The sequence below is a fragment of the Mesoplodon mirus genome (assembly GCF_964341445.2).
Source record: "Mesoplodon mirus genome assembly, chromosome: 6".
Taxonomy (NCBI): domain Eukaryota; kingdom Metazoa; phylum Chordata; class Mammalia; order Artiodactyla; family Ziphiidae; genus Mesoplodon; species Mesoplodon mirus.
Window position 1 is genome coordinate 30,664,790 of NC_138982.1, and position 14,246 is coordinate 30,679,035.

At 46.1% G+C, this 14,246-nt stretch overlaps 1 protein-coding gene across 1 annotated transcript; it reads right to left on the reverse strand.

Annotated features, from left to right (window-relative positions):
- Positions 1-221: 221 nt before the first annotated feature.
- On the reverse strand, positions 222-14,207 carry EAF1 (ELL associated factor 1). Its single transcript, XM_082624863.1, has 6 exons — positions 13,924-14,207; positions 12,005-12,099; positions 10,057-10,193; positions 8,227-8,417; positions 6,333-6,566; positions 222-3,489 (listed from the first exon to the last, which is right to left on the reverse strand). The coding sequence occupies exons 1-6, from the start codon at positions 14,024-14,026 to the stop codon at positions 3,443-3,445; spliced, it is 807 nt and encodes a 268-aa protein (XP_082480989.1). The 5' UTR covers positions 14,027-14,207; the 3' UTR covers positions 222-3,442.
- Positions 14,208-14,246: the final 39 nt, after the last annotated feature.

Here is a 14,246-nt window from a genome sequence, read left to right on the forward strand (position 1 = left end):
GCCTCAGATGCCATGTGGCTTGCTGAAGCCGCCCTTTAGTTTTGAACTTCACACCTTTTAAAACTAAAGTGTACATCCTAACGATCATAAACACCAAATTAAAAGGGAATCAATTTAGGTAATTAGGCTTAAGCACAAAGGATTCTTAAAAGAACCCTACATTTTTCACTGATTCCTAGATTGATTTCTAGTAAGAAAATAAAACCCACCAAGACATGAAGTGTATTGCTGACCTTAATTTTTTACTTAAATATAGTGATCTTTTAAGAGAATAAACCAAAAACACTTTACAGCAAATACTTTACATAAATATAAACGTGCATGTCTACCTCATAATTAAGCAAAATAAACTTTCAGGCACAAGATTTTAATAATCATTAAAGAATGAGACAATGAACCCAAGACAAAGATAACAGGAGCAACAAAAAGACATTTCGTAACGCTTCAATTTGTCTTGTCATCCAGCCTACTGGTTAAGGCCTGAGTTTCGTGAATCCTACCTTCCTCGCCAAATGGAAATATTCAATTTGGCTGTACCCAATGTATATCCACATAACAGACAGTTACTCTCTCAAAATAATGTAATAAATACATCACACGCACACACACACCGCACACACACCCTACTTAACCAGCCTCTCAAATAGGGAAGTAATAAGGATTTTGGAATTTTCAAGTTTTCCCACCACTGAAGCACATACATATTAACACCACACATAGAAAAATATGACTCTGCTACAGAAATGAGTGGCATCATGAGAACCTCTAGCTTGTTAAGTTTCCCCAAATCATGTCTTTACTGTGGCTTGCTTGCCATGGCTCCTCAGGTGCTTCGGACTTAAGTCTTCACACCTCGCCGCTCGAACCACAGCGCGGCAGACGTTACACAGAACAAAGAAAAGGCAATTTTAACAATTCAGTTAGAGACTTCAAAACCATGAAAATCAGCATGGACAGCTTCCAGCTGTCTCCAAACACCTGGAACGTTTCCTCTACGTCTGCCCTCTGTGCTCCACTGGCTGGTTCTCTGCCCCCTTCCCACCAGGCTGCGAGCATCTACAGGTCTGTTCCTGGGCACCCTCCAGGGAACAGAGATGACCACGACGGTGCCTGCTTTGAAGGAGTTCGCACCAACCAGAGCTCGAGCAAGAGGAAGGTCCGTGTGTGCACACAGTACTCCAGCTGGTGAAACCAACAGAGGAGGAGTCCATGAAGGGGGCACCCACAGAGACCCCTGAGTGGGGCTGGGGGAGGGGAGAGTGACAAGGCACGGAGGCAGGAAGAACAAGTCCAGTTTGGCTGGCAGGAGGGCACTCGTGAGAAGTAGTTTACGAGGCCAGATTCTTCATTTCCAAAAAGAAAAGATTCCTTACTCTGCTGGGTAAAGCTGGAGGGCTTGGGGAAGGAACCGCCAACGGCTTTTATGCAGAGAACAAAACGGGAGCTGTGCTAGCAGATGTTACAACTGTGCAGGGCCAGGCAGGACAGATGATGGGGAGAGGGTCTGAGCTCAGAGAGCCTAACTCACCAAGCCCACTGCCACCTGCAAGCACTTCCTATAGAAACAAACATCTTGACCCAACAGGCCCCAAACCGCAGTTCTGTCTACATATATCAAGACTCTGGGAGGGGGAAAAAAAAAAGACAGAGGCTTAAATAGATATTTATAGTTCAAGTTCCTGGAACCTGCCCCAGCTTGAGCAAGTTAAGAGCAGTGAAACAATTCTCACATCCAGTAACAATTCAAGTCTCCCAACCATGACCTTTGGCTTCCCTGAGCTTTCATTACCAAGGAATTAAAATGCAATGATCAGTTCATTATCAGTAAGTTCCTACCTGCCATGAAATCCACTGAAGTCTCATGACGGGCTGAGAACCCAGCACAGGGCACTGGCGTGGACCCCCGAGTGGCACGTGGCAGTGGCGTGAGCGTGCTGCTGGCCCCCCTTCTCCAGCTCACTGGGGTCACTGTGTGGGTCAAACAGGTGACTCTGCAAGGCTCAACTCTAAGCCCCCACCATGGATCATCTAATTTCTTTCTAGGTCCAGACTGCTTCCCTCCACTAGCTGGGGAGGGAGAGGCCACCTCGAGGAAGAAAAATCACTCTTAATGTTCTTTATACCACTGAACCAAAGGAGACAGAAATTTCTCAGGACACAGTCATTCAAATTACAGAAATGGGCTACTCCATACTAATTATGGGACGGCTTATCACACATTTGCTGCATACAGAACATTTACTAGTCACCAGTTTCCTGCAACAACAGATTCATCTGGAAACTGCACACTGCAGAAGGCAACCTTGTGACTTTCTTCTAGTTGCATATAAAAAATACACATCAGTTTGGGGGTCAGGCACAAACAGTGGTACAAAAGCATGAACAGAAAAACCTTATCAAAACATGTGCTCGTTTCACACTGCACGACTCCTATCCAGATTCTGGTCTGGAAACCGGTGGCCAGATCATTTCCTCAAAGAGGCTTCTTCACCTCACCTCTCTTCCACTCCTAGTCCCCCACTGAAACCTACTGAAAGAAACACACTCATTATGGATCCACATGGAACTAAAAGTCTCATATTTAATCAAGTCACATGCAACAGCACAGCGGCTGGTTTAATCTGCTCCCCCAGCCTCATGTACTTAGGGACTGTTTGGATCTAAGCTGGAGCTAGAAGTAGCCAACACTTCTTCCTTTTGGAATCCAATAAAAGCTCCAATGCACAACTGTTAAGTCCCATGTGTACTTAACTAGAACCTCTGGTTCTAGTAAGTGAGATTCAGGGGCTGGAGCGGTGGGAAAAGCCTGGACTGGGGGCAAGACACTGGTCCTAAACCAGCACTGCGCAGACGAGGGGCTGAGCCAGCAGAGCTCTGAGGTCCCCACAGCTGACCCTCTCGGACTCCATCCTGAAGTCCGTTTCTACACAGGCTTCTCAGGCTGGGTCAGACAGAACTTCCTCACCACTTTGTGTCAATAATTGAAAGTGGTTTAAACATGTGTCTATCCTGCAGTTTGAGGTGCCCACCCCTCAAAGACTGTGTTTCATTTCACTGGTGCAGACCATTTGGCCAAGCTGGTGGCTGCTGAGGTTTACAACTGGATCACTGGCTAGGTGAAGAAATGGCCTTTGAGTAACCTAAACCAGGGCACGTTTGTCTGTTTTTCGTTAACAGTGTTAACCAAATAAGAGATATAAATTCTGTTAGTTCTGCTATAGATCTACTTAAAACTTTGAAACGTGACATTGTTCAAAAATTACACGAGAAAATCACCCATCACCGCTATGTTAAAGATATGCACATCTGAGCGCTCCAGAGCCTCCAACTCCCCCTACAGTTCCTGATCCCCACATTTTCCTCTCAGCGTGGACTCCACGCTAAAGCAGCCCAGTCTCGCAGCAGATCTGTGCACAAAAAGTTGATTTCGAAAGATCCGGCTCTAGTCATCACTGTCACTGCCAGACTCACTCAACTGCAAGTCATTTCCTATAAAGAGAAAACAAAATCAAACCCAAAGTACACAATTTAAAAATGACTTCCCCACGGTTCTCTGGTTGACTGCCTGGGCTCTCACACTACAGTAAAACCAGGCCAGTTCCATTTAATTAGGGAGGAAAACGGATGTGGCTCAGTGACAGAACTGGTGTAGTCAACGTTTTAAAAGAATTTGCTATTTTTGGTATCTGCAAAGCACAGCAATACTGCTCTCTGGGATAAAACAGGGGAGGGATAGGCTAGACATACATGTGTCAATAAATGACAAAAAATATTTATAAATAACTGACTCACTGTCTAGTAGAATTGTTCATATTAAGTTGCTTTATAAAAGTGAAAATAATACCAAGTTGGGCTTCCTGTTAAGGAGGCTGAATACTACTTATACTGTGCATACCAGTCATATACTAATCCAGTACCCCCCGGACCCCTCTGGCCAGAATCTTCACGTTACCTTACACCACAAGTCTGAACTAGTGAACTCTGTAAAGCCTCAAAGTTTTGTCCAGTGTGCGACATTTAGGTTTTAGGAGTGAAGAATGTAAGTTTTCCCATCTAATATGATAAGAATAACAGGACCCCAGTTGATACCACTTGGAAAAGAAAAAAAGTGAATTTCTGTATTTCTGGATTACTAATCTCTAGGCCACCTCTCCTCAAAGTTTGTTCTGAGAACCCTGGGGTCCCTGAGACCCTTTCAGAAGGATTCGACCTGAAGGCCTCTCTTTTCTAACTACATATCTATGTGATGCCACATTTTCTTCATATACTTCAACCTAAACAACTTATGGCAACAGACTGAATGCAGAAGCAGATGTAAGAATCCAGCTTTGTACTAAGCCAGATGGTAAAGAGATTGGCAAAATTTTAAAGCAATGTTACTCCTCATATTAAATATTTTTTTATTTCGAAAATTTATTTTTCATAAAAATGTTATTTTTGTTAACAGGTGATGGTTTACTGTTGTTCTTTTAGACGAATTACTATTTTAAGTATTTCTCAGTTTTCATTTTTAATATGGTAAATATTGATAGATATAAGCTACACACACAAAAGCTCTCTGGGGTCCTCAATAAGTTTTACGACATAAAGAGGTCTGAGACCAAAAAAGGTGACATCTGCTGTTCTAGACGTGGGGAAGGCGACGGGATCAACACCAGCTGACAACCTCCAATCAGCAGAGCTAAGTGCCATCACTTACAAAGAAGGTGACATGCACATAAACAGGTCAGTGTAATGGAGCTGAAAACCCAGTTCTGAAATTTCTTATACAATCAATTTGACCCAGGTTCAAACTGATCCATTTGTTTTTCTGGCGGGGTGGGGGGGGGAAGATATAATACACATTACCATTCAGAAAAACAATATTACATTACTCTGTATGTTTTCACATTAGGGTTTACCAAATTTGCGCTATTTACTGTGATTTTAGGGTTTATAAATTGGTTCCAGTTGACGATCCTGGTTTAAATAACTCCAGTACTTTACTGTATATGAGGTATGCAAAGATTAAGGTCTTGCCATGGAAGAGCCGCGGGCCAGGAGGACTTGGAGCCATGAAGAGCTAACAGAAGTTTAAGGCGCTGACAGGTAGGTAAGATGCACTGAGCCGTTTTTGGCTCTCTTCTTCTAAGGAATAGTTTAGCACTGACTGGGCAAAATGAAGAGCTGAGTTATAACCACAGTAGCTGTCTGGTCGTTCTCCACTGTGAATTCCAAACTCGCAGTGTGAAACTTACTATCCCAAGCCAACTGAGAAGAGCATCAAGTACACCCTGCTATCCAGAAGCTGGGCCTATGTTAACAGGATAGCAGATAACAGCCTTAACTGATGTCACAACAGTGTTGAACTCACTCAGATAGTAGAGCAAGGCCCAGCACAGTGGTTCTCCACTGGCACCTATTCTAACGCCACAGGGGCACGTGGCAATGCCGGGAGACATCCTGGGCTGACACACTGGGGGAAAGCGGGAGGTGCTCCGGCACCTAAGTGGGTAGAGGCCAGGGATGCTCTTCACCATCCTACAAGGCCGGGGCCGGGCCTCACATCAGGGGTTTACGTGATGTCTACAGTGTGGAGCTGAGAGTGACCCCTGCTTGGCCCGCAGGAGCAGGGTTACCTAGGCTAGCTTCCCGCCACTGCCTCCTGACCTTCCAGCCTCCTCACAGGAAGTCAGACTGGAAGAGAACATCCAACTCCAGGGAGTCGGGAGAGAGGAGGGCGCAGAGGCCCTGCACTCTCCCCACCTCCAAGACAAAGACATTTGTGTTTGTTCTCCCCTGCTCTGCTTTACCACCAACTGCACTGAAAGCCACCAGACGCTATAATGTCCCTTCCTTCCCTCCTGCGAAGGCTAGCTGGCCGCCAAACACCTTCTAAGGGCACAGGTTCCCAACTCTGTGGGCTGTGGGATACCACATTCTGATGGCACTGGGCTCTCAGGACTGTACAGAACCTGGAGATGGGGGACTGGGTGGGGTCAGGCGGCACCCCTAAAGCCTGGTGTATGCAAAAGTACAGAGCCCTGCGGCTCATGTTTCAGCACTCTCCAGAATTCACAAAACCTAATTTGTGCCAATAAGGAAAAGAAAAGAGATGGAACAGATTTCTAGTTTTGTGCTTTTTCTTTTCTTTTCTTTTCTTTTTTCACTGTTTGGTAACTTACTCCTTTCTGCTTCAAATTGCCTTTGTCAGGACCCTTTCCTATGCCTTAAGTACCGTCAGGTTTATAGACTCTGGTGTAAGATGAACAGAAGCTCCAGCTCTGGCCTGACGTGCTCTCTCCCCACCCCCAAGCCCCCGCCGCGGCCCAGAAGCGGGAGCACGCACTTACTGAGGGTGCACATGAGCTGGCTGCTTCCCTGCGGCCGGCCGGTTCCGTTGGCGACGGCCGGCCTGCTGTTGTAGGGCTGCTGGTGCGGCGGCGGCGGAGGGGCCGCGGGGCCGCCGTCCTCGCCTCCGCTGCTGGAGCTGTCGTCGTCGCTTCCCGACGAGCTCTCGGAGTCCGAGGAGCTGCTCGCACTGCTGCTGCTCATCTGCTCGATGACGTCCACCTCGGCCCTCAGCTCTGGAATAAATGACGGGACGGGGTCAGCGCGTCAAGCCTCTGTAAACAGTAATCTGGCAAAACCAAGAGCGACGAGGAATAACTGAAAATGAACTCCTGCTTCCTGAGTCCTTAAAAACACACAAAATGACCCAAAGCAAAAGCAACAAACAGAAACATCTAACACGTCTCCAGAGAGACAATGGAAACATTTAATTCACCCAAAATAACCAAAAAGCAGGCTGCTCCAGGATAATGGTTCTTCTGAGAAATGAATTAAGTCTATTTTGCCTTTATCTACTTTAAAAAAAAAAGAATTATGAATTATGGGATTAAACACCAAATAAGAGAAGAGCAACGTTCTGCTCATGGGCTGAGAAATACCTGACCAGGAACCGGAAGGTCTGAGCACTTGCTTTGGATCCACCTCTAACCAGCAGGGAGACCCAGGCGGAAGGCAATGAATTTTCCAAGATGCTCTGGAAAAAGGAAGGGCCACAGCAGACAGCCTCTGGGGGCCTTTCCAGTGTTCACGTTCCACAGGTAAACAAGGCTCGCAGGGGGAGCCGTGGTGGCTGAAGAAAGATGGTGGGACGACACCCCTCCTCTGTGCTTTACACATTTGACTTACGGCCATGCCTCCAGGTACCGCAATGTTAATAAATGTAAAGCAGGGAAGGAAACACATGTTCTACCTGACCATTTTAATGTGAGTGAGTACATTAATGATTCACCATAGGCTACATCAAGGAAGATGCCAGATTTTCCTGTCCAAACCTACTACGAGGCCTTAAATGACTATGGTTCCTTTAAGCATAACTGGTAACAACAACCACTCATGGTCCAATTCCTGTTCGACTAAAGTGAAAACTTCCATAGACAGCATTCCAATATCCATGAGGAAAAAAAAAAAAAATCCAGAGGCTTAAGAACTGTGTACCATGCAGAGAGTGATCTCGTTTGTGAAAAGACAGTATTTCCACAGGGTGGAAAGGGCAAACTTCCCAAGGGCAACTTTTTATCTTTTCCTGTTTACTACTGTTATGGGTTTAACTTTGTTTCATAGAACTTCACAAATACGAAATATAACACTTACTTGCATAACTTCCCAAGTGTCTGGACAACTAAAACCATCCACTGTGTGGGGGAGAGAACCAAGGTGAGTGCCTCTGTCTTGGTTTTACCTCGGAGAGCCTGACCAGACCTCTAAGTCCTCCTAGGCCAGCGTCCCCAGTGTCCCAGGCGCTATCATATTTACGCACTTTTGTTAATACAAAGCAGTGGTCGTAGAATTTAACCTAGACGCTATACTAACATTGGCACACTTGGTTTTTACCCCCAGTACCTTGTAATTCTCTTCTTTCAAAGCCTTAAAAGGTGTGCTGTACGGACCTTTAGATGGCAGGCAGGCTTGTTTAAACCTCAGGCCTCTAAGCAGAAAGCTGCAAAGACAGCCACAGCTCAGGTCACTGTCCCGGACTCTCCCTTGTCAAACGAGCCAAGCGGTAAACCTCGCCTCCCCGCCCCGCCCCACCCCGTCACCTGTGGAACGGCGGGCCCTGCGGAAACTGTTAGATGGCGGAGAATGCCCATGCCGCCGTGTACATGGCCTCGTGATCTCCACGACAACATCAATACCCGCCTCCAAGTTGCTACCATGGCCCCAGAAAACGCTCTCTACCTCTTTTGATATCATCCAGCTGAGGTTCAGGTGAGGGGTTATCCTTCAAAGGAGAGGTCTTGGGTCCAACCGGAGGCTTTGTTGGAGCTCTGAATGGCACAGGTGGCGGAGGCGGTGGTGGCTGTGATGGCTGTGGGGGACGCGCAGGCTGCTGTTCCATTCGGGCTTGGATTCTACTGCTCCCCTCAGCTCTGAAATGAGATACGGACTTTAAACTGGAGGGGCAACAACAGTGGTTCTCAGGTTTGCCTCGCTTACCAAGCACCTGGAAGTCTCTGCAGAACCCCAGGCTCTTTACAGACAGCTTCCAAATACTGATATTTGTTAATTTTATCACACAAACTACTCATTCTACTGCATTCCAGTTCTGCACCGTGCACCAGAGACCCAGAGACGAATAAAACAGACTCGCTGCCCTCACGGAGCTCACATTTTATATCAAGCAGCAGGTAAGACACAGAGGTGGGATACAGTGTGATTACGAGAACCCATTTTAATAACGGAAAATGTAACTGTTCACCTTGTGTGCAGTATAAAGTTACAATTACATGTGAGTTATTAAACTAGCTCTTGAAACACTGGCCTGTTAGCAATTTTCCCCATTATCTATACACTGCTTTTGCTCATTCTGTCACAGGCCAGCTCCTGGTGGCAGGTAGGCAGAGCACTGCACCCCAGACCAAGGAAATGCTACCTGTGAACAGTTTCTTTTGTAAATGGACCAGCTCCGCAGTTGTCAGACTTTGGTGTCCACACAGATCACCTGGGGATCTCGTTAAAGTGCAGATTCTGACTTAGTATGTCCTGAAATTCTGCACTTCTAACAAACATCTAAGTGATACAATACTGCTAGTTGCCAGATGACACTGAGTAGTAAGTCAAACTCCCACAAGCATCAGCTCTCAGAGGCCTAAGAGCAGCACCTGGTTGGTGGAGGTAATCAACACAAACACACTGCGAGTCACAATCTCACTGATCCTCAGTCTCATCGTGTGTGTGTGTGTGTGTGTGTGTGTGTGTGTGTGTGAGAAAGGGTAACAACACCACCTTTTCAAAAGTTATTTGTAAAGATTAGCTAATGCACGTAAAACATCTAGCACAGTGCCTGGCACGTGGTAATAAATAAATAAAGTACTCTCAATAAATGGTAGGTACTTTTACTCTTTGTGGAATGAGTAAAGAAAAATGGCTTGAGGAAGCAAAACAGAAAAACATCAAATACTCTCTTTAAAATTTAATTACTCTATTACAATAATTATTGTATCACGATATAAAAATAGAACCACTGGGTTACTTCTATTTACAGGATGAAATTTGACTTTAAAATAAAGTCTAATTGGCTTCACATGACACGTGTAATGTCTGTTGAATTAAAAATTAAAGAGAGCTCATTATTCAAAAAAATAGACAAAGCTTTACTTTGGTGTAATAATGATCTCAAATGTACCTTGTAAAAATTTTATGTTTTCACTCTAATGAAGAATATATATTATTAAATTATTCTTTCATAATTTTAAGTGTGTAAATTTAAACCTTATCCCTTTGGGGGTACTATATCAACAATCACGAAATTAATAAAATGGATTTAATCATACAGTACACTCCTTTCTCCAATGTTTTCTCTGTTTCAGGTCTTAAAAGCATTATCTCTCTTTATTGCCTTTGAGGAAAAGATATTTTATTGACTTGTCTGAGAAGAGAGAGGTGGAGCTGCTGAGACTGCCAACAGGACACGAAGCACCCAGGTTCTCACATCCTTAGAAAATAACTGAATAGGTAATGTAAATCTATAGAAACGGCACATTGATCTGCATCTGCTTCTTCACATACCTTGTTTTCTTGACCTGGATGCTGCTGCTGAGCTTTTCCAGCACATATTCTCCAGTGTCGTGATTGATGATAAGCACACAGTCCTTCTGGTAAGGCCGCTTGTTCCCCTTGAACACAGTCATCGGTGGTGTGGATCCCTACATGCCACAAAAGTACAAGTCAGACAATCAAACCAAACACACCAGTTATGCATATCAAAACTGAATTTACAGGTGGCTTTACCTCATCACATCTTTTATCAGAGCTACTCAAAAAGGAACAGAATGAACCGATTTGTATTTTAACTCCTACTGGCTTCCCAAGCAAAACTAAAGAGGAAATAACAACACGGCAAGAATCCGTGACTGTGCAACTGGCTCTAAGTAATCAAGAAATAAATATAAAATTTTAAAATTACTGTACATTTTTCCAGGGATTTGGGAAATGTTACAAATAATGGTAAAATGTGAACTGAGAAACATACATTATGCATTACGTGTCTGACACTGAGAAGAGCTCTCACTATGAGCAGTAAAGCTAGTGAGTGACCTCCGTACTTCCTTGTAATAGGAGAGTCCAGGCTTCCCCCCATGCCAAGTAACCACAGAGCATTCTCCAACGGCAGCTCGTTATTCTGGCTGGTTCACAGTAAGTACATCATTCCACTCACCCGCTTAAGCCCTTGAGTCACTACCCATCACTCTAAGGCCAAAGAAGAAAATCTTTAAACGAGCCACCTGGCCCTTCCACTGTGCCCAGCTCCACTCGCCGCAGGCTCTGCAGGCTCCAGAGCAGGAGCTGGCCTTCTCTCAGACCCAAGCTCTTTCTTGCAGGGATTTAACAGGGCTTCTGCCTGCAACATCCCACCCTCTCCTTCCCTTTTAATTATTCAACATTCAAATCTGCTCAAAGGTCATTTCCTCAGGGAAGCCTTCCCAGATTCTCCAAAATAAGTGCTACGCTTTCTTATATTTATTTAAATTCCCTAAGGGCAAGAAACGTGCTTGTTTTGTTCAAGACTGTATTCTCAGTACCTAGTAGTGAGCCAGCATCCAGTAGGTGGTCATTAATATTTGCCAAATATAGTGTTTAATCCTCTGTATGGAATCAGAACTGCTTGGCTGCTTGACTCCTTATTCATACAGTAAAAATTAAGAGTTGGAAGAGACCTTAGGGAACAATGATGTAACCTCTTCATTTTACATTTGGGAAGCCAAGGTCCAAAGGGAGATGATGTAACTTGCCAAAGGCAACAAGTAATGAGATAGCAGTTTGAACTAGCAGACAATAAGTTTTCCCCAGCACAAAGCTTCCCAGGTCTCCCTGTCCAGAGCCTTTTCATTCTATCACTGGTTACCGAGAACTGATGTTCCAGGACAGGGCTGGGACATGCACTGACCCATGGTCATTAAGAGTATTTTGTCTGATCCTTTGGGCTTTGTGATCAGAGCGCCGCCTCGGGCAAGGCTTCTCCATTCAGCTTTTAACCGGGTTCCTCAGCCCTAAATGGGCTGAAGGCTCTGCACCTCTGGTTTCTGCCTGAAACCACCAGCCTGCACGTCATCCCTTGCCGGACTCACGATGTGTGTCGACCCTGCTCCTGCCCTCTGCACTCCTAAGCTGCTGCTTTACATCCACAGGGCACCTGGGCCTTTCTCTCTGTAGCTGCTGGGGGGAAGCTACGTGTGTCTAAGGGAGGGGCCAGCTGTCCACACAGGAACCTTGTCTACTTTGGGACAAATGGAGGAAAAGGGAGCTTGGGGAAAATGACAAATAATTATTTTTACTCAAGTACCTGGGAAGCATGAATTCTACCCCACCCTACCCCCAAAATTCCTTTTTCCCTTATACTGGCACTTTAGAAATCTAGAAATATTTAAATAGGAGGAAAATCAAATTGCAATAACATAGAATATGAGGATTCACTGTGATTCCACATTAAAAACAACAAAAGTGGGATAAAACCTACAGGGATATGTGGCAGCGTAATTGTGACTTCATCTCCTTTGCCGACCTGAAGCTCTCCTTCACAGGAAGTGTCTATAGATGCCGGCTTAAAGTCATCTAAAGGGAAAGGAAAAAAGCATTTATCCACCAGGTTACTTTTGCTAAGGGTTTGCAGGGCATTCCCATGTAAGAACTGAAATTTTTTATAACTCAAATAAATGGAAAATACACACCATTTAGAATTTTTCAAAAAGCAATTTCATTGTGGACAGCTTCTCATATAGAACAGCAGACAGAATACCACGAGCCGTGTGTACCATCACCCAGCTCTGGGACAATCTTGTCTCATCTGTACCTCCACATACTTTTCTTCTCATTCTCAGCGGATTATTTTGAAGAAAAAAGGCTAGAATTTACACAACATTTTATTAAGCAAAGATATCCCCTTCCGCCAAATGACAAATGAAAAATTAATGTCTTATTATCCACAATGAGGTGTTTTACTAGGGTTATTAAAAGGATCAAAAGGAACGGAGCATATTTTTAAGATCCTGTGATTGTAAAACCCAATATGAAATATGAAAGGCCATAGCACCATATAAGCTGATTTCATTTTGATAGGAACTGCCACACTCCAGTTCCATAGCTTTAACAAGGATTACTCCTGTAGATGTCTGGAGCAGAAGGTTGAACTGTATTTCCAAAGGTTAATCCTGCCCACGTTTCTGAATTGCAGTTAAAGCACAGCATGAACAGCCAGCCACCTTACTCCCTTTTAACACAAACCTGCCTCAAACGGCAGGCCAGGTGCTTCTGTGAAGCGTCTTATTTACATTCCACATTGCCCTTCACTCTGCTAAAACATCAACTCAGTAAACTGCTCAGGAAATGACGCTCTTATCATATTCCCAATACCCTCCCTCTGAAAGGGCTGACCTGTTGTCAGTAGGAAGCAGAGTAATGGCCTGGCAAGTGACCACAGGAAGACAGAACTGCATTATCTAACACACCCTCTTCCAAGGTGTTGAGTCACGTGTAGGAGGAGCTCCTCTGACAAAAACAAGTCTTAACCAGCATTGGGGCTACCAGGAAGGGAAACCAGGAGCCTGCGAATCACAGCGGGATGCTCAGTCAGCCAATTCTTCACCCAGGACACAGAGTGGAAGGGCCCTCTCTCAATAGAGTCTGTAACCATGGAGAAAAAGGAGGTCCAGCATAATGACTATCTCCACATTCCTTAGGCCTGCTCGCTCCTGCTTCCAGACACAGATCAAGCGCTAACTTATTCCTGGCTCTCAAATCCTAATTTTATTCTTCACCCACAAGGGACTTGGTCCCGAGGAAAAGTTGGGGTAGTCCAGGTGACCTCAAAAGACATCAAAATCACACGAAAAGCTAGCATGGAGACATGGAGGAGGGAGACTGATGAGGCGCAGAGAGGATGTGGATTCTGGGGCTGCAAAGGGGATGAAGCACTGCGTCAGGGAGGGCAGAACCAAAACGGACGAGGGAAGAAAAGTGAGGAAAACAGGGAAGAAGAGAATGGAATAGGAGGGAGTGGACGCGGATCCCGAGGAAACGACAAGCGTTTCCTTGAAGAGTGGAGACCCCCAGTGGGGTCATGGCGGAAAGGGGGCTACAGAGAAGAGCTGGAGCCTGATGTGGTGTCGCAGCCTTTCAGAAATAAGAGGGGGAGCGTCAGTGCGCGGGAGGGCTGGACGCGGCAGGAAAAGGGGCCAATGGTCTTCGGAATAAGAGTTTGGTACCACGAGGCAGAGGAATAGTGGGAAGGGAGTAAAGTTCTGGTTTGGGAGTGAGCTGGGAAAAACCCGAGGTTCCCGCGGATCCGGGCTGAGAGGAAGGGAGCTGACGCTGGCAGGGCTCCCTGGACACCGGCGGGGCTAAGAGCGGCCAGGGGCGGCCGTGGGGGCGCGGACTCACAGCGGATCGTGTGGAAGGAGGCCCGCGGCCGCTTCTCGAAGCTCTCCCCGAGCCGCAGGCAGTGCTCCTCGCGGTCCAGCAGCGGGTTGGCCGTCCCGTTCATGGCCCCCCCCGGGCCTCGCGCCCGCACCGGTGCCCTCCTGGCGCGCCCGCGGCCCGAGCTGCCGGTACCGGCGTCCGGGGGAGCCGCGCTCCCGGGACAGCGCTCCGGGTCGCGCGGGGATCCGAGCCGGAACCCACCCGCGTCCGGAAGCAATTCCTGGCCTCCGCGTCCGGAAGGTGGACGACTCTGAGGAAGCGGGGCTCCGGAACTTCCGGCTCCG